Consider the following 23,186-nt stretch of genomic DNA (forward strand, 5'->3'; position numbering starts at 1 on the left):
GTGATTATGCGAACCAAAAGGATCTATATACTGGGTAAGGAATAAATTGGACGGTCAGATATTGATTTGATAAATGGACGATTTAGATTGCAGATGCGTTATGAACACGTGTCACACCTTCCCGGAAAGGTCGATCATCGATTTCCCGTTTCTAGGTACGACTAGTAAGACCCTTGCCCCTGATGTTTTCATAAACCATTTTTTGCTTTGTGTTTCGTTTTATTTTTGTGATCTTAATTGTTAAAAATATTATTATACTGTTTATTAAACTGATATTATTTAAAAATAAATAATTATATTGAACAAAGAATAAGAATTAATCTTTCTCTTATCTTGCCAATTAGTTTATCTTGTAGTAATAGTAAACCTTATCTAAAACGGGTTGAAATTTTATCACTAATATGAAGAGTTCGTTGATATAAAACACCTCCAAGGATTCTTCAGTCATTTTTATGACTTCATAACATTATCTTAAGTTAGAACTATGTTTTTAAAATAGTTTATAATTTTTACGAGTAAAAATTTTGGGTTTAAATATTTTTTTTAACGAATTTAAAATTTTAAGAATTATAATGAAAATTTTTAATAAATTAAAATAAAACAATTATAAATTCTAATAAAAATATAGAATTTGAATTTCTCTTTAAATTTAAGTTGAAAGCTCAGGTTAAATAAATAAATCACTGAATAATATCACGTGGAGTTTATAAATATATTTCAATCACATAACCAAAAAAAAATGTAAATATAAAATATTAAAAAGAGAAAATGTGTGTGATTGTAGTTAAATTTAATTTTAACCATAAATATTTTAGTTTTAAAGAAAGATGCTAGTTAAATTTGACTTTTTGAATCAGAACCAAGTTTGAAATGTTTAAACAACATATTTTAAAACGATATAATTAATTAAAAAAATAATTACTTTGTCCAAATATAGTTTTTAAAATCTAAATTATTCAAAACTTCTTGCAATAAATATATATAATAAAATCAAAATAAATATATAAAAAATTGTAATATATTTAAATTTAATAAAATAATAAATCTTTAAAAATAAATATTACATTGTATTAAATAAAGATACACAGTTAAAAAAAATCAATGCATAAAAAGCCGTACATATAATTAAAGAAAAAAACTAATATATATAAACACTGGTATTTAAAATAATTCTTAAAAATACTCTTATCTAAAAATTAAAATTCATAAATTATATGTTTAATTTTTTATAGTTTCTTCTATAATTTAAAAAAATATTTTATTTATTCTCGTTTTTTATTTAATTTTTATAATAACTATTGGTATAATAATCTTCGTATCTTTATCCATGTTAATATTTTTAACTAAGTATTCTTTTAAAAAAAATTATACTGCATGTCAATGCTCATAATCAAACATCATAATCTTTTATGATAAACAAATTTTAACATGAACTTATGATAATTTATTAATCATTTAACAAAACGTTTATTTTATTTGTATGTAACTTTATTTCTTTTTTAAGGTTGCATTCTTTATTATAACATGCTAAATTTGAATATTAGTTTTATTATTAATTTGAAATGTCACTACTATAGCATAACAGTACAGTGTTAAGAATTAATATCCATATCAATATCTCTGTTGACATCTAAAAGTAGTAAATTAGACTTTTACTGTTTTTGCCACGTATCAACGCATTTCATGAAACGTCATGTTCGTTTATTTGTTTTTTTTTTATGAATTTTAGTATCTTTCAGTTTCAACATAAATTATGGATTTTTATTATTTGTTTAATGCAAAGTTAATTTTGTATTTATGTAACGTATTTGTTCTCTTTCGTCCATAACAATACAAAATCGTAATGATAATATAATAATTTTGAATAATAATTTCATTTTTATTAATGTAATCATATAAGAAGAAATATAATTATAGTTATCAGTATTAATATTTATATTTTTATCTATAAAATTTTAATAAAGAAAGATTACAAAAATAATATTAATGTCACGTATCACCGCTTTTCATGAAACGTGGTGCTCGTGTAATTATTATTATTATTTTTTTGACGGATGATAATATCTTTTAGTTTTTAGCATTGGTTGATGACAAATTACAATTCATTTGAAATAACAATTTAGCTCTGTGTTTGTGTAACGCTTTTTATTTTATTTTATAAACTATTACAGTGAAATTCATTTTTCTATTGTGTTGGGTTGTGATCTATTTGATGAACATTAAAATTATTATTCTACGAGTCTTTCTTTTATTTTTTTGATACTTGTGATCTATTTATTGGTTGTTAAGGCTTTTTTATTTTGTTAAATTTTTTCATTTACTATAATGACATTTATTTATTTTGTATATTTATAATTATATTAGTGTTAACAATTAACTTTTTAACAGGTAAAAAACAAGTGATTGAAATTTATACTATTTTAATTAATTTTTTATAATATATTTGTAATAAAATTAGTGACGTGAATGAATAGTTTTCAAATAAAGAGAGAGAGAACAAAAAAATGGGTTGCAGAAAAAACAATAAACATAGACAAAGATTTTAAAAGTAAATTTAATGAAATAACTTGAAATAAATATATAATATAATTTTAATTAGGATAATGTCTTTGTCAATTTTCTTTTTATCTGGTCTAACTTGTATATAGAATGCTGATAGTATTTTAAGATAAAAAGTATAAATACTTAGGTGAATAAATATTTTGTCCTTAGCCTATTGTTTGAATATTTATTTATATACAAGTACAAAATAGTTGTCATAAACTATATAAAAAACATATATGGGTAACTATTATACACATTTTCCAAAGTTTAAGTCATATGTTTCTACTTATAATTGTTAATAAACACTTTTAATATATTAAAATTTTTTATACAAATTTTTGGTATTTTTTTAAGCTAATGTACTTTAGATGCTTTAAAAATAACTTTAACCAACTAATTTATTTTCTGATAGATTTAACCAATTTATTTGACCTATTTGTCAATTAACTTTGACATTCTTGCACTTTGCATTTTTATTTACAAAATAATCCAGGTGAAAATTAATAAAAAATATTAATCATTTTGACTTAAAAATCAAAATTTTAAAACTATATATTGCAAAAAAAAAAAAAAAAACTTGTTTAAATGATATTTAGAGTACGTTTGATTTTTTTTTAAAAGAGGTTTTTTTTGTTATAAATATAGTATATAAAAAACTCTTTTTAAAAGAGAAATAAAATGTACCCCTAATTTTTATAAATATTTACACTTTTTTTAGTTATAAATTTTAAAAACAATTGTTAAAAAAAAACTTAAAATCTTATCACGAAAGTTATATTGTAAAACTTTATTTGAAAATATCCGCTCCAACTTAAAATTTAAAACTATTATTCTAAAAAAAAGTATTTTTTAACACTTAAAAGTTAATTTTCAACCAGAAAAAATTAAAAAACTTTTATCAAGTAAAAAAATATTCTTTCAATAAATAATCCTAACTTGAAAAATTTATATTTATTCCTAAAAAATAATATTAATATACATACAATTATATTTTATTATTTTTACTATTTATGTCATATATTATAATTTTCATTAAATATCACGCTTCTAAATATATTTGTATGTACTGTAAATGTTATATATTTATTAGTTACGATTATTTATAATTCATGAAGTGAAAATTTAGGTGAGTGTAAGAATTAGATTTGTATATTATTAAATAACATGATATACTATTGTTAAAAAATAAAATTTATATTTTTAATTAAAATTAGTTTAACAAGTTCTGTTGTGATAGTTTATTTTATAAGTTTTGGTACTTTCTTTTTTATCTTACTTAATCACACTAATTAACATGAAAATATTCAAATATACTAAGTTATAAAACTATTTATTATACATAAGTTGAAAATTTAAAGATAAAATTAACTTTTACATGCTTATGAATTACATGTCATGGAAATTTAATTTTCTATTACATCATTTATTATTTTTATTATATTTCTGTCTTTTCACTCAATTTAGAGTTATTGGTAGATATGGAATAACATTTTTCCTTAATTAAAGAGGAAAGAAATATGTGTTTGAATGACACACGCGAGAAAGAGAGGACATGAGAATATAAATATTAATTATTTAAAAAAAGCCGTTAGGGTTTCAAATTCGAACGAGGAGCCGAATGGCATAATCGTTATTTGGACAAAAAAAAAGCGCATTTTCTTTGAACCAAAGTCCAAAAGCAATAGGACCCACTGCGTGACTTGGCTTGACGAATGTTTCACTCACTATTCTCGAGTCCAACAATCGTTACGGTTCTCTTCCCACTTCCCAAGCTTACAAAATACAACATTCTTTTTCTGCTCTGCCTTTGCTTCCCTTTGCAAACACTCACTCACACTACACCTGCCATTAGGTTAGGGTTCTCGCTCTCACCGCCACCGTTCTTTCCGCCTCTCATTTGTTAGCTACATTTCTCAATGCAAACTATTTCTTCGCATTCTGTCTTCATGCATTGATTATTCATGGAAGGTTTTTTGCTTTTGTTTTTTTCGTCCGTTGCAGGAGTTTCATCTTTCGGTTCGTGCTTGTCTCTGCTTTGTTCATTGTTGATATTGGTAAATCGAAAGTGAAGTTTGATCTGTGAGAGGATGTCGTCGAGAGCGGGGCCATCGGAACCGCCGGGGCCGCCGCAGAGGCGGATCACGCGGACGCAAACTGCTGGAAACCTTGGAGAGGCGATATTTGACAGTGAGGTTGTGCCTTCGTCTCTTGTCGAGATTGCACCTATTCTTCGTGTTGCCAATGAGGTCGAAAAGACTCATCCCAGAGTTGCTTATCTCTGTAAGTTCGTTTTATTCTGCATTTGTTCAACCGTGTGCGCTCTGGTTGGTTGAAACTTGTGTGTCTCCCTTTGCGTGTGTGTGTTTACGCCGAGATGCCATTTGTGGAGCTGTGGTTTTTCTGTGTTTACTTGAAGCTGGTTCGTTAATTAAAATATAGTTTCAGTTTTACTTGCTGTCATCATGTGAGCCAAAGTATCTGTATGATGTAATGCTATGGGTGCTTATGATCGGATGAAAATTTGTGCTTGGTTAGTTTTGTTTTTTCTGTGCTTGAATGTGTTTTTATATGTGGATGTGTTTGCTCTTGTAGGCCGGTTTTATGCGTTTGAGAAAGCTCATAGGCTGGACCCTACTTCAAGTGGTCGTGGTGTCCGGCAATTCAAAACTGCCCTTCTTCAGCGTCTTGAAAGAGTAAGCATTAACATGTGCTGCATTTTTGTTTTCTCACCACGGGATACAGTTATAGTGTTTCTTTTCCAATAATCTTCTGTGGTTTGCTTTGTTTGGCCGCAATAATAAGGATGGAGAAAGAGGTCACGGGATTAAATCTCCTTTCGGTAGTCTTTTTATTGTTCAATACTAATGTCATGTAGAAATTTTGCACTAATTTTAAATGTCATTGGAGGAAGGAAACTTCATAGACCACTGTGTTGAGATCCAGTTGCTGTCTTTTGTCATCATCATAAAGGAATTATGAACCAAGGAAAATTTAGGGACTGTTCAATTTTTTTTCCGTCAATAATAAAAAAATGGCACCTTGTTTTCATTTTGTTTTCTGTTTTCAAATATTTGTATAGGATGCAATAAAAGTAAAAACAATGAATCTAGCTCTTTATTATTATCTGAGTAGTCACTAGCTAGAGCACATGGTATGCTTATAAACCTTAGCAAAAATTGGTTCCATGCTTAGGATTTTTAGCTCCTAAGCTTTGAATTCACTTCATACATGGGCAGTTTAACATTGAATGCTTTCTGTCCTAGGACTTGGTTTGTGGTAATATGAAATTGAATTCAAAAGTGTCAGTCTTCTGAAGTCTGAACATCTTGTTTATAAACCTTTTTTCTTTTTTGTAGAATGAATGTGAATGATAGCCCCTTGCCCTTACACGGTATAGAGGTGGCAATGTACTCAAAGTATTTTGTTTTAATTCTATATGTCTTTCTATCAATTTGCTCCATTTTTTGTTAGGAAAATGATCCAACATTGAAAGGAAGGGTAAAGAAAAGTGATGCTCGTGAGATGCAGAGTTTTTATCAGCATTACTACAAAAAATATATCCAAGCTTTACAAAATGCTGCCGATAAAGCTGATCGGTATGTTGTCTACATAATGTACAATGTGACATGTTCTGTGCCTATTGCATCACTAGCATTGAGTTTGTCTTCTTACTTTCAGTGCACAGCTTACCAAGGCATATCAGACTGCCAATGTTCTTTTTGAGGTTTTGAAGGCTGTTAACATGACACAATCGGTGGAAGTTGATCGTGAGGTTATCTTTCTGTAGCTCTGAAGATGTTATTTTCTATTGGTGTTCTTTTTTATGTTAAAACCTTTTTTATTTTTTAAATAAGCTGATTATAATTGAGTTTGCTTTGTAATTTTGATTTCACCTGTCTTTACACTTACAATTGATTTGCCATTGGCTTTGTAACAGATTTTGGAGACTCAAGATAAAGTTGCTGAGAAAACAGAGATTCTAGTTCCTTACAATATTCTTCCTCTTGATCCTGATAGTGCAAATCAGGCAATAATGAGATTTCCTGAGGTATAATCTCCAATTTCTATATGTACCCTTGCCATATTCATATACTTGACTTCTAATTTAATTTAAAATACTTACTCATCACTCTCTACAGATCCAAGCTGCTGTATATGCTCTTCGAAACACAAGGGGTCTTGCCTGGCCTAAGGACTACAAGAAAAAAAAAGATGAAGACATTCTGGACTGGCTTGGGGTAATCTTTGGATTTCAGGTAAATTGCAATCTGAAAGTATTAACTTCTTTATGAATTCCAGTATTGCATTTATTTTGTTGAGTAGAATGTCAATTCTTATTGCCACTTCTTTTACAAAATACAGAAGCACAATGTAGCAAATCAGAGAGAGCATTTGATCTTGTTGCTTGCAAATGTGCACATAAGACAATTTCCCAAGCCTGATCAACAGCCAAAGGTCAGGGTTTATTAGGATAATTGATAGAGTTTTTTTTTTTTTGGGGGGGGGGGTTTATTTTTAGTTTCCATACAGATCATCATGTCATTTCCATTTTTTAATATGATTTTTCAGTTGTCATTTATCTTCAGAAGCTTTTAATCTGTTTTTTAGTTTTGTATTGAATGTGGGTTTTGTAATGCATACTTAATTTAAATATAAAGTTGAATGCTTCAAACTTTCTTTATGAATAACTTTCTTACCACTTTTGGGGTGGGGATTTAACAGCAATTTAAAATTTTAGAGTTGAAATAAACCTCGATGAATGGTGATGAGTTGCTGTACCAAACATTTTTTCTTCTTGCTCCTGCTGTAAAGTTTTCCAATTTTTATGCTGCATTGCATTTTTTAATTGTTGTGCACCAGATGTGGGTTGCTCCTTTATATTTCTTCTTAGTAGTAGTATATTTCTTCTGTGAATCATACTTAACAGCTAATCTTTTGCTATTCATTATGATTATCCAGAAGAATATTTGTACATTGATTTGTATTAAATCTGCTTGTGACTTGTAATATTATTCACTTAGTTGGACGAGCGTGCACTGACAGAAGTGATGAAGAAACTTTTCAAGAATTACAAAAAGTGGTGCAAGTATTTGGGTCGGAAGAGTAGCCTTTGGTGAGAGTTCTGCTCTCATAATGTCAAAAGATACTGTATATGCCCTTTTGCTAGCTTGGAGCTATTTGCTTAGTTACACATGGGGACAAGAAACATTTTAAACTGTTTTTATATTTTCATTGTATAGTTTATTTTATAGTTTTGATTTGTTATCGAGCTCTTAAATTTAGTTTTGACTTTCGATTATGAATCTGGCTTCTTCCCAATAAGTACATGAATATTCCAGTTTCTGATATAACATATCTTGTGGAATGTGGATTGATATTGCAGGTTGCCAACCATACAGCAAGAAGTGCAGCAGCGTAAATTGCTATACATGGGTCTGTATCTTCTAATATGGGGTGAAGCTGCCAACCTGAGATTCATGCCAGAATGTCTTTGCTATATCTATCACCATGTAAGCTTTGCAATTTAAACTTACCTATAATGTTTATTTGCTATTTCATGACTGTATTTATAAAGATGGGTAAGTGTCAAGTAGCATTGTTAAAGAGTCAATTTGGTTTCACCCTATTTTAATTTTTTATGGAAGTTTTGATATTTTTGCTGTGAGAAGTTGAAAATGAAGCTGCTATTGACTTTTTAATAATAATTTTTTTTACCTGCATAAACTTTTCAATGTCATGCTACCCATGTTCAATACATGTACAAGATTGGTTAGTCTCAGACCTCTAGGTCTCAGCTTTTAATATAAATTTCAATGGAGCATCTGTATTTAGAACAGTTTGAATTACAGATTTTTATAGCTGTCATTTTATCAAAGCCCAAGCACTTTTAACTGTTTCAATTTCAAATTCCTCAGTTTAGGCCCAGTCAATTTTGGAACTCGTACTAAATTTCTTCATAAAAACTTACTATCAAGATTCCATTCATGTGGTAATAGATTCAATGAACTAGTAAATTTGTGCTTCTAACTTAGAAAAAAGTAGAAAAGAGCCTGTGTTTATTGTTGTTCTAAAAACCAAGGTATTTGACACAAATTGATGTAAATATAAAACTTTCCATCTCAAAGCATACAACCTTTGTCTTAGATTTGTTGTCATTTTGTTTCGTAGTGATATTGTCCTATGACATAAGCTCCTCAAAGACCCATGGATTCATATTTTCACAGACCATCTCTCCCCCAAAGCTTATGCTGTCATGCAAAAGCCCAAGAATAGTTTTATTTGTCTAACATGCACCTTCTGCAAGAACAGCCTTTTGGTTATGAGGCTTGGACAATGTACAGGCTCCATTTGATCTTGACGAATGTGGTGGCACGAATGGAACATCTTAGTAATTACACTAGGTCATAGAGGCCCAAGAATAATTTTATGTATCCAAGAAATACATGTTTGTCTCTGTGGTTTTGGCATTTGCTGACACTGTTGATATTGAATGAAATGTTTAAAGAGAACCTACGTCGTTGTTGAATATTGACCAGCTTTGGATCTTTTCATGGTGCTTCTTGTAGATGGCTTTTGAATTGTATGGAATGCTTGCTGGTAATGTCAGTCCTATGACTGGAGAGAATATCAAGCCAGCCTATGGAGGTGAAGAGGAGTCTTTCTTAAGGAAAGTTGTAACTCCTATATACAATGTGATTGCAAAGGTGCTTATGCCATTATTTATTTTCTTCTTGTCATTGTCTTATGTTTGTCTGCACACAGTGCATGCTCATTATGTTATTCATATTATTGATTATGTCTCATAAAAAAATTGATGATTGCTAGGAAGCTGAACTGAGCAAAAAGGGGAGGTCAAAACATTCACAATGGAGGAACTATGATGATTTAAATGAATATTTCTGGTATAATTAGCATATTCACCATTTTTGTTTTCTCTTTTTCGGATTATTATTTATACTTGATGGGTATTAGTTTTCAATAATTGTAGGTCAGCTGATTGTTTTCGGCTTGGTTGGCCAATGCGTGCTGATGCTGATTTCTTTTGCCTACCAGTTGAGCAGCTAAATTTTGACAAATCTAATGTAAGCTTTGATTATAATCTCAAATTCTCACCGGTTACTATTATAAACCTTTATTTTCTCTCAATATGGGTTCATGGGGATTCAAGGGATTTTTATATGTTTGTGGATAATTTGCTCCTACTTTTTTCATTACGTATGCCCCAAAGCATTATAGGATCATGCTTCCCATGTAGATGTAGTGGAAAATGGGCCTGATATCTATTATCTGAACTGTCAAAAAAGATTTTCAGATTAAACGCGCTTATAATTTAATTTTACTTTTACTATGTTGGTGCTATAATTTATGCATTGTAGGGTTGAAACATACCTTAAATTTAATGCAACTTGCAAGTGAATGGAGACCCCAGATTATTTCTATGGTGCTTTTGATTCAGTAGGAGACTCACAGACTTTCTTGGAAACTTTAATTTGTTATCTTTAATCTCACAGTTTTTACAAAAATAAAATAAAATAAATCATTTTGGTTGCAAATGATTCATATTTTCTCAATTTTGGTCCTCAACTTCTCAGTTATTATTTTACTAATTGAGCACGTAGAAAGGGAGAAGAGAAAAGCTGTTTCCAAAATTGACAAGAGGCTTACATTTTATTAAAAAAGCTGAGAGCATGATATATTGGCTAATTACTGGTGATAATATGCATTTTTCTACTAAAAAAGGTTATGGTGTGCAATAGCTCTAGCTTTAAACTTTTTGTCTGAAGCTGGGGAGAAAATCTTCTGTGTTTGACTATGATACTGATTTAAAATGTTAAATGGGCTCCTTTTAAAATTATCATAGTTATATGATTATATTTGAATAGTTTCCCCCAAATCTTGTACACTGGATCTTAAGCTTTGCTATAAACTTGAATTTACAGGATAACAAGCCACCTAACAGGGACAAATGGGTTGGAAAAGTCAACTTTGTTGAGATAAGGTCATTTTGGCATATTTTCAGAAGTTTTGATCGCATGTGGAGTTTTTTCATTCTGTGCTTACAGGTAATAAATAATTTGTGTTGTATTGCCGTTTATTGTCCATCTGAATGATTTTTCCCATTAATGTCATGCAAAATCAGATCCATTTATGAAAGAGCTAATTTATTTTAGGCTATGATTATTGTTGCTTGGAATGGATCTGAGGATCCAAGTGCAATCTTTAGTGTTGATGTTTTCAAGAAGGTGCTTAGCGTGTTCATTACAGCGGCTATATTGAAGCTCGGACAAGGTTGGTACTTGGTAATACGCAATTTTACCTGGACATATATAGCTGATATATAGTATTCCATAGCCTGTTTTATCATTTTTGTAGTCTTTAATGTTTCACAAGTGGCATCCTTAATATGAAGACCTACAGGCTGTATGTTTCTGATAAAAAAAAAAGTAATGTTCATTAATAGTTCATTAATAGAAAGGAAAGGGTCATAACTAGATTCTTTTAGCTAGAACTTTTATCCCAAACTTGTTTAAACAGGATTTTTATCCTTGCTTTGTATTTTATGCTAATGGCACAACACAAGATGCGTTAAACTTATAATAAAAAAGACAGAAAAATCTGTGCTGAAATTTTTTAATGCTATTTTGAGCTTTTGATTAGTTGTGCCTGTAGGCACTTATTCCTGCTAGAATTGCTCAGTGGTTACTTAAGAGATATTTCTTTGATTTACGAGGGGACTGGTGATGGCTCCTCTGTTGTGCCATTGGTTCGCCTTATTATTTAGTCTCTTGTTTTGTTTTCATGTGAAGAATATGTTTCCCAATGCATTTGTACTTTTCTCTTTAGTGAATAAGATTACATGGGTAGTGAGGTTGACTGGATTCTGCTCTATCTGAAAGCATCTACTTTTATTTTTTTTTTATTATGGAAACAATCTTTTCTTTATAGAGGAGCAGGTTGCTTATAGTTATCTTTTTTATTTTATGTTTACATGGACAGCTATTCTGGATGTGATTCTCAGTTGGAAAGCACATTGGAGTATGTCATTGTATGTTAAATTGAGATACATTGTAAAAGTTATTTCAGCTGCAGCATGGGTGATTATTCTATCAGTTAGTTATGCTTATACTTGGGACAATCCTCTGGGGTTTGCTCAAACCATCCAAAGTTGGTTTGGAAGCAATGCAAGCTCGCCTTCATTCTTTATTATGGCTGTTGTTGTTTATCTGTCACCAAATATGCTAGCTGCCATATTGTTTCTGTTCCCACTCATTCGTCGTTTTCTTGAGAGATCGAACTATAGGATTGTGATGCTAATGATGTGGTGGTCACAGGTATTGACCGGCAACCCTATTTTTGATATATACAAACAACAATTGTTTTATGCCATTGTAATTGCAACTGAGATGTACTTAATTTAACTTGGTGGTTTTTATGCTTTATGATTGACAGCCTCGACTCTATGTTGGAAGGGGGATGCATGAGAGTACATTTTCCCTTTTCAAGTAAGAATCTAGAGTTTGGAAAGTTTTTGTGTATTGCAAATTGTGTTACTTTTCTAGGAATCTGATCTTGTGTCGGTATTGATAATTTCAGGTACACTATGTTTTGGGTTCTCCTTATAATTACAAAGTTAGCTTTCAGTTACTATATAGAGGTGATTTCTTTTCATTCATGACTTTTGGATAACTCTAACTCCTCTGTTTTTCCTTGTTCACTCCCAAAACATACCGTAGTTGTGGCAATGATTATGTACAATTTTGATTTTTGGTCATAATAGTGTATGGATTCTCGTATTTCTGATAAGCCTACATTTGTAAATGCGACTGGAGTTTCAACCATAGCTAATGTAATAATCAATGAATTTCACTTGTTCTAACTGTCTGTCTGCTGCTGTAGTTAATCCTCCAATGGGATTGCATAAACTGTCCTTGTTTCTGTGAAATAATAAATGACTTTTACAGGTTTTAGCTGTGTTTCTTGCATTATTACTATAAGGCAAATCCTCTGGTTGGACCTACATAAGCTATGCCACAAAATGTCATCTTTGTTTCATTAAAGAATCTACTAATGCTACTTTTATTAATGGTCTGTGTCTTTCATTCTTATTGTAGATAAAACCTCTGGTGGGACCTACAAAAGCTATAATGAGTGTAAAAGTCTCAACTTTTCAGTGGCATGAATTCTTTCCCCGTGGTAGTAAGCTTGAACACTGTTTTTTCCTATTATTTCTTTTCTCCAAAAATGAATTTATAAATTGTGTGCCTTGCAGCTCGAAAAAATCTTGGTGTTGTAGTTGCACTTTGGGCTCCAATTATTTTGGTATGAGTTTACACTGTACTGTATTTGGTAACTCTTTAATTATAAGCCACATCATTATACAACTCCCTTTTTCCTTTGCAGGTATACTTCATGGATACCCAGATTTGGTATGCCATATTCTCTACTTTGTTTGGTGGTATTTATGGGGCATTCCGTCGCCTTGGAGAGGTCAGTTGATTGCCCACTCCATAGATATCTCTTTTAGTTGTTTGTTTTGGATCTTCTGTTTATGTTGCTTATTTATTGTTTGTATCTTTGGGACATATTTTGGTGGGAAATCTGAAGAAGCATTAATTCATTTTGGTACATTAGATGTGCTTATTCTTATTCTGACCCTCCAGTGCCCTTTTTTTTCCCTTAATGTTGCTTTATTGGTACATTAACTCAGTACAGTCAAGACAATACTTTTATTTATTATTATGTTCAATATCTTGTTTGATTTTATTATTTTGGATTTATGGTTTATTCAATTATATCCTTGGAGAGTTATTTTGGGTCTTGGGGTGCTTTTTTCCTTGTTGAATATTCTAGTTTATATTTGCTTCATTCTCAAGTTTGGCTGTCTTTTTGCTGCTGGAACTGGTAAGCATGTTGTACAATGCATGGCATTTTTAGTTAAACTAAGGAAAACATGCATTTAAAACGATTTTTGAGAGGATATGCCTAAATTGATTGAAAGTTTTTGAAGTTCTGATGAAGAGAAGTTAAGGCAAGAAATGTGCCATTTTCTGAAGAACTTGTGTGTTCCTGAGATTGTTCCCTCATTCCCTGGTTAACTTGTATCAGGATTTCTTTTCCTAACCTTGGAAATCATTTCATCTCATCGTTTACTGATGTCAGATAAGGACATTAGGAATGCTCAGATCTCGTTTTGAATCATTGCCTGGTGCCTTCAATGCCTGTTTGATCCCAGAGGAAAAGAGTGAGGCAAAGAAAAAAGGATTTTTGACGGCCACTTTATCTCGCAGATTTGATAAGGTTAATTATTTTTACTTTCTTGAACTTATTGTTGAAAATTAGAGCATCTTTACTTCAAATTTACCTTGCCTTGTTGATACAGATCTCACCTAACAAAGGTAAAGAAGCTGCAAGATTTGCACAGCTGTGGAATCAAATAATCACTAGTTTTAGAGAGGAAGATCTCATCAGTAATAGGTAACCTGGAGCATACATTTGTGTTTCTGGGTCTTTATCTTTTTTTCTCTAGATAGTGTACTGTGTTTTTTGACAGTAGTGTGCTGAGGTGGTTGTACCATTCAGGGAAATGAACCTGTTGCTTGTACCATATTGGGCTGATCGTGAGTTGGACATTATGCAATGGCCACCATTTCTTCTTGCTAGCAAGGTTTATTTATTTCTATTTTTTACTATATAAAAACTTTGTTACCTTCATTTCCATTTAACAATTCTTTATCTGCTTTTATAGATTCCAATTGCATTGGATATGGCCACAGACAGCAACGGAAAGGATCGAGAACTGAGAAAAAGAATTGAGACTGATGACTATATGTCTTGTGCTGTTCGGGAATGCTATGCTTCATTTAAGAGCATTGTTAAGTTCTTGGTTCAAGGAGATCGGGAGAAACAGTAAGTTCCTCAAAGAAGTATAGTGTGAGTTGTTTATGTGTGTTACTTTCTGAGTATTTTCCTTGCCAGTATTCCTACGCTGATCCAAATGATAATAAATCATGTTCTTCCTATAAATAAAAAGCTTTTGGAAATGACTACCAGTCTACCACTTCTAACCGACTTCTATGATTCTTTGGTTATCTATAACTTATTTTCAATTTTGTTGGCACCGTTTGTTTCAGGGTTATAGAATACATTTTCTCTGAGGTACACAAACATATTGAAGCTGATGACCTTATAAGAGAATTCAGACTGAGTGCACTTCCCACCCTCTATGGACAATTTGTTGAGCTAATAAAATATCTGGTATTGTTTGGACACCCTTATGAAATTGACATTTTAGTTTGTAATCATTAGCTTGTCAAAGTCTTATCCAGCTTGTTATTTATTGCAGTTAAACAATAAGCAAGAAGATCGGGACCAAGTTGTGATTCTATTTCAGGACATGCTAGAGGTGGTGACAAGAGATATAATGATGGAGGATCATATATTCAGGTAATGTTATGGATTCCAAATTCTCTACATCCTTAAAGGGGAAAGTTCTGTGATTTTGATTGTATCATTTTTCTTGGTTAGCTTGGTAGATTCAATACATGGTGGATCTGGACACGAGGGGATGCTTTTTCTTGAGCAACAACATCAGTTATTTGCATCTGAAGGGGCTATCAGGTTTCCAATTGAACCAGTTACAGAAGCTTGGACAGAGAAAGTATGCTACTTATTTAAGTATTCTGATCAGAATTTGGTCAGTGAAGTACATATCTGATGATTTGTTTACTTCTACATTTGTAGATTAAACGGCTTTACTTGCTGCTTACAACAAAAGAATCAGCAATGGATGTACCTTCTAACTTAGAAGCTAGACGGCGTATTTCTTTTTTCTCTAATTCACTGTTTATGGATATGCCTACAGCACCAAAAGTTCGCAATATGCTTTCATTCTCGTAAGCTTTCTTTTAGTCTTATCTTTTGTTAAGCTTTTCTGATGCCGAGATGCTTCTTCCAAAATGTAGTTTGCATTATCTGAATTAATTCCCTTTCAATGCATTATTGTAAGTGAAGCATTTAATATATTGCTTGTTTTCTCGCACTATACACATACTTATCCAATAAGTTTGTAAGTGAAGCATTTAAAAGATTTAAGGATGCATTTGGGTAAATAACTTAAGTGCTTTTTCAAATTTCAATAACTCTCATTCTATAGTATGAGGGCTTATGCCATAACTTTGACCATCATTTATTGGAATTTGGAATAAGCTAAAAAGGAGCTTATTTTGATAAACTACACCAAAAAACTCATTGAAATAACTAAAAAAAACTTAATGAGAATTGTAAGGTCAAATAAACTCTTTCAAATATACCATAAATCTAAAGAACTTACATGACAAGTCATAGCTGGTAAATTTTATTGACTATTATAGTATATTGTGATAGGCATGGCAAATTTGAATGTTTGGTTTAGTTTACTGGTCGTAGGAAGCTTTCAGGAATAAATATTTCTTGCAAGATGGCCAAATGAAGAAACAAAGGTTGTCCTAAAAATTTAATCGGTATGAATTGAGATTTGAGACTGACCTTCTGTTGGACTCAAGAATTGAACACAACCTTCCACAGCCTTGGACCTTCTCCCTCAGTTGAACTTCGCCTTTCACCTCCTTTCCTTTTTATAAAAACAATCCTTATTAGTTAGGCACTTGCAGGTATGTTTTTTTATTTAGCAAATGTTAACCAAGTATCCTAAGGATTAGTGTTGGTTAAGGAAATAGAAATCAAATGTATCTATTGCCCTAAAATACCAAAGTCAACCTGCCTTTTTAGGTAATTTAAAGCATTTATTAAGGTGTATTTAATGATGTTTAACACTATTTTTGTGTTATGGACTTTGAAGGGTTTTAACACCATATTACACTGAAGAGGTTCTATTTTCCTTGCGTGAGTTGGAATCACCCAACGAAGATGGTGTTTCAATACTCTTCTACTTGCAAAAGATCTTTCCAGGTACGTGCTTACCCATAAATTGATATGTTGCTTAAATATGAAAGATCAAGGGGTGAGTATGAATGAATTTTTAACTTTTTGGGTTATTGATGTATAGATGAATGGAACAACTTTCTTCAGCGAGTGAATTGTTCCAGTGAGGAGGAACTTAAAGGGAATGAGTCTGATGAGTTAGAAGAAGAACTTCGCCGCTGGGCATCATACCGGGGCCAAACTTTGACCAGAACTGGTCCTCTCTCTCTCTCACACACACACACAGACAGACACACATGCAAACACATTAGATGCAAACTTGGACACATAAGTTCATATACAATCATGTCCTTAGAATATCAACTGCATGTTGCTTATAATTGCATTTTATTAAAGTACCCTTACTGTTGCAGTTAGAGGTATGATGTACTTCAGAAAAGCTTTGGAGCTTCAGGCTTTTCTTGATATGGCCAAAGATGAAGGTGACCTTTCATTGTTTTGGGAATGATTAAATTATTTTCTTATTAGCTGCTTATAATTTGGTTGTGAATTTATAAGTTGATGAAACTTGTTTCTTGAAATTTTTGTATTTTGTTTATCTGAATGAAATGTTGTGAATGCGCAGATTTGATGGAAGGCTACAAGGCCATTGAAAATTCAGATGATAACTCAAAGGGGGAAAGGTCATTGTGGACACAATGTCAAGCAGTAGCTGATATGAAATTCTCATATGTGGTGTCATGCCAACAATATGGGATTGACAAGCGATCTGGTGCTGCTCGGGCACAAGACATATTGAGGCTTATGACGAGGTAAATGTCCAAGGTTAATAATACTTGCCTTGATATTTGTTATATTTAGGAATCGATTCATACTTCATATGTTTTCATTTGGCAGATATCCTTCACTTCGAGTTGCCTATATTGATGAGGTAGAGGAAACTAGCAAAGAGAGACCAAAAAAGATCAACAAGGTTTATTACTCTTGCTTGGTGAAGGCTATGCCAAAATCCAGTAGTCCTTCAGAGACAGAGCCTGTACAATATTTAGATCAGGTACATGGATTTTGATTAATGAAGCATGTAAATAATTCTTTCCTCTTTTTGGCTTTTAGTAATATGTTTTTGATAGAAAATGAAGTTTCTTCCCACATAAAAGTGGGATACCACATCCAAAACAGGAAAGTTTATGTTCTACATGGAACATGAAAACTAAAGATGCAGGAAGACTCCATTCTCTCTTCCTATCTGACATAGCAAATCTCTTGAGCATCCACATGCAAAACAATCCAACAAAGTTGATACTTAACTGCATAGTACTCAATATGTTTATATAGATGCTTACTTCTTATTGTCATTTTTTTCATACATGTGTACATGGACGAAACACAAGTTTGCTTGTTCTTAAAAAAGTATATGATTTATGGTTTCCATTTAACAGTTATGTGATGACTTCTTTATTATTTTATTGATTAATTGTAAGCAAGTGCATAATAAGAGATGAAGTGTTAATTCCAGGTCCAAGTTTTTACCGTTTATCATCCTTATGTTGCTACTTAGTTTACTAACCATATATTCATATTTCAACAATACTGTTTTAACATTTAATCATGATTGTAAACAACAATCATTTTCTTCTGATTGTGTACAGAGAGATATATGCACAAATAATTTGAATCTAACTTTTACAAAAACAATGGTTTCCCATTTTATAATTTGAAGCTAATAAGTAGTTATACTATTTCTGTGGGACCAAATACTATTCAGGAGTTTAACTGTTTCCTGAACCATCATTCTTTTTCCCTCCATAATATTTACATTCATCATTCATTTATCAATATCTTGTTTCATACCCCTTCATTTGATTGTCTAAATCAGGTCATATACAAAATAAAACTTCCTGGGCCAGCTATTTTAGGTGAGGGTAAACCTGAAAATCAGAATCATGCCATAATTTTCACACGTGGAGAAGGTTTGCAAACTATAGATATGAACCAGGTACGTTATTTTTATGGGGAACTCAAACTTCCAAGGTCTGATATCATTCTATGTGATTAAATTGCCTCTTTTATAGGATAACTACATGGAAGAAGCTTTAAAAATGAGAAATTTGTTGCAAGAGTTCCTAAAGAAGCATGATGGGGTGAGGTTCCCAAGTATTCTTGGACTTAGGGAGCATATATTTACTGGAAGGTAAAGACGTTTTGTTCTTATATTTATCATTGTTGCTGTACTCCTTGAAAAATAATTCGTTTGTAAACAAAATGCATAGTGGCCCTGACTATTTTTTTGTTGAGGTTTCAGTGTTTCTTCTCTTGCATGGTTCATGTCAAATCAGGAGACCAGTTTTGTGACAATTGGTCAGAGATTGTTGGCTAATCCATTAAAGTGAGTTCTCATTCTTGTTTTCCTTTTTTTGTGTTTGGTTACTAAAAGAAGTGTACGACTTTGGAAGAGGAGTAGGGGAAATATGGGGTCTGTGTTGTGGGAGAATAAAACACTGGTTGGTGCTGTTGGGATTTGAGTGTAGGAACTTGCAAAACCTGATCTCTAATGATGTGGGTGGTGCCCACTGAACAAAGGCCTAAGTCATCCTCGATGGACAACTTTTATAAGCTTGAGCAACTTAGTACACAAAGTATTACTCATGAACACCCCCTCAAATTCGATCATAGATGTTAATCATGGCTTTCATATTTTATTTACTGTTTTGACACAGTTATTTATAGAGGTTTGCTGCTGCTTTTCTCCAATCTTAATACATATTAATAAATAAGTCCTTGCTGAAGCTATACACAGACAAAGCAACAATCAAGTACATAAAATGAAGACAGACATGGCACTAACTGATCAATGCCTTTAAATAATCTTTGATAACAAAATTGGCACATCAATGGCAGAAAGTTGGTATATTTACCTTGTCAGATATAGTTGAAATTGATACTAGCTTGATATGATGTGAATATATTACAATGTAATGATAAAACATAAAGTACTAAACCTTATTTATTATATTAATACTATAGCATAATCCTAACTAAATAGGAAGACAAATCCTGAAATATAAGGAAATATGAAAATCAAGGACATAGAGAAACTAGTCTTGAGAGATAATCTCAAAGATTCTCTAAATTATTTTAAGATATGATCAAAATACTATTGGGCACATTTGATATATTCTAATATATATATATATATGTAGAGAGAGAGAGAGAGAGAAAGAGATCCATTTCTTGGGCTTCATCAAACTTCTTTTTTTCTCTGTTTGGGTATTTGTTGTGTTTAGGGGAAATGTATAATTTGCTTTAATTGTATATGCTTCTGTAGGGTTCGCTTCCACTATGGGCATCCTGATGTCTTTGATAGGCTTTTTCACCTCACAAGAGGAGGTGTTAGCAAAGCATCCAAGGTTATCAATTTGAGTGAAGATATTTTTGCTGGTAAATTGATGTCCGCTTCTCTTTCTTTACTTTATGCTTGATTCATTTATATATTCATTTGATCTTACTATGTTATTTGCAGGCTTCAACTCAACGCTCCGTGAAGGAAATGTTACTCATCATGAGTACATACAAGTTGGGAAAGGAAGAGATGTGGGTCTCAACCAGATTTCAATGTTTGAAGCAAAGATAGCTAATGGCAATGGGGAGCAAACACTGAGTCGAGATGTATATCGTCTTGGGCATCGTTTTGACTTCTTCAGAATGCTTTCCTGTTATTTCACCACAATTGGATTTTACTTCAGTACTCTTGTATGTTACCACCTGAGTTAACTCTTATCTAGTTCTCACTTCACATGCTTCTAAACCTTTTTCTTTTCCTCTTTGAACTTGAGCAGATAACCGTTCTCACAGTATACATATTCCTCTATGGTCGCCTTTATCTTGTTCTTAGTGGCCTTGAAGAAGGTTTGAGTACACAAAAAGCCATTCGAGACAATAAGCCTCTTCAAGTGGCTCTTGCCTCTCAGTCCTTTGTTCAAATTGGGTTTTTGATGGCCTTGCCCATGTTGATGGAAATTGGCTTGGAAAGGGGCTTCCGAACTGCACTTAGTGAGTTCATCTTAATGCAGTTGCAGCTGGCTCCAGTTTTCTTTACATTTTCACTTGGGACAAAGACTCACTATTATGGAAGGACATTGCTTCATGGAGGTGCAAAATATAGACCTACTGGTCGAGGGTTTGTGGTTTTCCATGCTAAATTTGCTGACAACTATAGACTTTACTCTCGAAGCCACTTTGTCAAGGGTATTGAGCTAATGATTTTACTAATTGTATACCAAATTTTTGGTCACACTTATAGAAGTGGGGTTGCATATCTCTTGATTACTGTATCAATGTGGTTTATGGTGGGCACCTGGCTTTATGCTCCCTTCTTGTTCAATCCTTCTGGGTTTGAGTGGCAAAAGATTGTTGACGATTGGACTGATTGGAATAAATGGATTAGCATTCAAGGCGGTATAGGTGTACCACCTGAAAAAAGTTGGGAGTCCTGGTGGGAAGAGGAACAAGAGCATCTCCAATATTCAGGAATGCGTGGAATCATAGCTGAGATATTGTTGTCTCTACGTTTTTTTATCTATCAGTATGGTCTTGTTTATCACTTGAACTTTACCAAAAAGACAAAAAATATTCTGGTAAGTCTTTACTTGTGTTGTTCCCTTTTTCCAACTCTTTATCCTACTTCTAGAATTTGGCATATTGAACGGAAGGATATCCTTTTCTTGGCTACAGGTCTATGGCATATCATGGTTGGTGATCGTTCTAATATTATTTGTGGTGAAGGTTAGCAAGTTACTCTGTCTTGTACGGCATGTTAAATTTGCAATGAAACAATGTATAAATGATCTCATGTATAATCTAGCAAAGCAAAAGGCTTGTTCACTTTCTTGCCCATATATGTAAACCTAAACCATGCCAGAATCCTAAGTACATCAACATTTCTTAGAGTAAATTTCTGTTTTTCTGATTTTCTTTTTCCATTTTGTCCCAGGCGGTGTCTGTTGGGAGACGGAAATTCAGTGCAGAGTTTCAGCTAGTCTTCCGGTTAATCAAGGGGTTGATATTCTTAGCATTTGTCTCAATTCTTGTCATCTTGATCGTCCTTCATATGACAATGCAGGACATTGTTGTTTGCATTCTTGCCTTCATGCCCACTGGTTGGGGAATGCTACAGGTGAATGCTCTTTCTTTTTCTCCATAGTAAATACTTTATTATTTTGGAGTGATATGCTGTATCCTCATCTATGAACTGATGTCTGATTATGAATTCAAGAGAAACTGAGCTCATTATCTACTAATGAAAACGTAAAGATTGTGCTTATGGACTGATTGGCATATGAAAATTATACACATCAATTTAGCTGTATGGAATGAATCCCAGTTTGTTATGGTTTTGTGTTCCCATTTTTCTTTATTTCTTGTATGAAATCATGTTGTGGTTTGTCATTAAGGTTAGATTTATTGTACAATTGCATTACCCTTATTTCCTTCAACTTGCTAGTTTCTGGCTTTCCTTGTCATTTTTTTCGTTTTATTTTGCAGATTGCGCAAGCATTAAAGCCTCTAGTACACCGAGCTGGATTTTGGGGATCAGTGAAAACTCTAGCTCGTGGTTATGAGATTGTGATGGGTTTACTTTTGTTCACTCCTGTTGCCTTCCTGGCTTGGTTTCCGTTTGTTTCAGAATTTCAGACCCGTATGCTTTTCAACCAAGCATTTAGCCGAGGTTTGCAAATTTCTCGTATTCTTGGTGGCCAAAGGAAGGGGCGCTCTTCTCGCAACAAGGAATAATTTGTATACACAATGCTTAATCATATGCACTCCATTTCCTTGATTGTAGTAATTGCTTGAGCAATGATTTATGCAACAATTGTAAGTAGTTGTAAGTTGTAATTAAGAATGGGACAGATCCTAGGCTTCAATTTTGTTTATTGCGAACATCAATGGAAGTTATTTCGATTTAAATTCGCAGCAAAGAAAAAGCTGAAAGGCGCATCGATGAATGCCAGTATTAAGTGCCACAATTTGTAAAACCAGTCTTTTCGAATATTAACCTTGTCTGACAAAAGATTGATATTAACCTTTGTTGTGTGGTCCTATTAGTAACGAGATTCCATGCTTAGTTTCCACTTTCCATGGTAAAGTATCCCTAGCATGATTAACCTTTGTTGTGTGGTCCTTTTAGTAACAAGAGATTCCATGCTCAGTTTCCACTTTCCATGGTAAAGGACAAGTATCCCTAGCATGATAGGAACCGACGGGTGGCACCTGCGCGGCCCATCACTTATCATTGCCCTGGTTCTTGTTTCCCCGAACTCCCACTAATATAAAATAGCTGTAACCTAAAAGGCTGAATCGTTTGAAAGAAAAAGGTTTCCAAAAAAGTGGAAGCAATTTGGGGCAAAATGTTATATGTCACTCCCGCATTTAGGTAAATTCGAAAAACAAAAGATCACAGAGCTCATTAAGATGAGTGAAATTGTCCATGGTGAAATTAAAATTGGCGTGACTATTGTGTGGTGCAGGAGAATCTTCATGGAAGAGAAAAGGTGACAACTAGGTCAAATGATACGCAAATTTGCCTCACCCACGAATTGGTTCTAGGGGGATTATCACTTCCCTCCCTGTCACTCTGGAGGGAAATTTTCTTCAAATTTGGATTGTCAAATGAGGTTTCTGGTGATTAGTTTCGCGTTGAAGCCTTCATTGGGTCAGTTTGAAAA

The 23,186-nt window shown here is 32.6% G+C and overlaps 1 protein-coding gene across 2 annotated transcripts; it reads left to right on the forward strand.

The window, feature by feature from the left end:
* The first annotated feature begins 4,296 nt into the window (after positions 1-4,296).
* Positions 4,297-22,540, forward strand: LOC113873500 (callose synthase 3-like). 2 transcript variants are annotated; one of them, XM_027511640.1, is made up of 43 exons: positions 4,297-4,443; positions 4,546-4,824; positions 5,137-5,237; positions 6,016-6,140; positions 6,223-6,316; positions 6,482-6,592; positions 6,684-6,800; positions 6,907-6,999; positions 7,566-7,657; positions 7,928-8,054; positions 9,111-9,248; positions 9,370-9,446; positions 9,533-9,626; positions 10,485-10,607; positions 10,716-10,833; positions 11,542-11,876; positions 11,995-12,047; positions 12,139-12,199; positions 12,657-12,738; positions 12,815-12,864; positions 12,946-13,032; positions 13,705-13,842; positions 13,925-14,019; positions 14,125-14,209; positions 14,291-14,451; positions 14,676-14,799; positions 14,888-14,988; positions 15,070-15,202; positions 15,286-15,437; positions 16,382-16,491; positions 16,589-16,720; positions 16,878-16,946; positions 17,090-17,276; positions 17,362-17,518; positions 18,341-18,460; positions 18,537-18,655; positions 18,767-18,850; positions 19,790-19,902; positions 19,985-20,214; positions 20,301-21,098; positions 21,196-21,246; positions 21,455-21,637; positions 22,006-22,540. In XM_027511640.1, exons 2-43 carry the CDS (start codon positions 4,632-4,634, stop codon positions 22,252-22,254), a joined length of 5,862 nt encoding a protein of 1,953 aa, XP_027367441.1. In that variant the 5' UTR covers positions 4,297-4,443; positions 4,546-4,631; the 3' UTR covers positions 22,255-22,540. The 2 variants fall into 2 exon arrangements, with proteins under 2 accessions (XP_027367441.1, XP_027367442.1); XM_027511641.1 differs by having other exon boundaries at positions 4,396-4,443; positions 4,549-4,824.
* The last annotated feature ends 646 nt before the right edge of the window (positions 22,541-23,186 follow it).

The sequence above is a fragment of the Abrus precatorius genome, unplaced genomic scaffold, assembly GCF_003935025.1.
Source record: "Abrus precatorius isolate BTA unplaced genomic scaffold, Abrus_2018 Scaffold7, whole genome shotgun sequence".
In the NCBI taxonomy this organism is placed as follows: Eukaryota; Viridiplantae; Streptophyta; class Magnoliopsida; order Fabales; family Fabaceae; genus Abrus; species Abrus precatorius.

What these genes read in the sequence shown, in the direction of transcription:
- LOC113873500 (XM_027511640.1), top strand. Translation starts at nt 4,632, where the DNA reads ATGTCGTCGAGAGCGGGGCCATCGGAACCGCCGGGGCCGCCGCAGAGG. An exon ending in TGATATGGCCAAAGATGAAG is followed by an intron (nt 16,947 to 17,089) that starts GTGACCTTTCAT and finishes GTGAATGCGCAG; the next exon opens with ATTTGATGGAAGGCTACAAG. An exon ending in TTGTTGGCTAATCCATTAAA is followed by an intron (nt 18,851 to 19,789) that starts GTGAGTTCTCAT and finishes ATGCTTCTGTAG; the next exon opens with GGTTCGCTTCCACTATGGGC.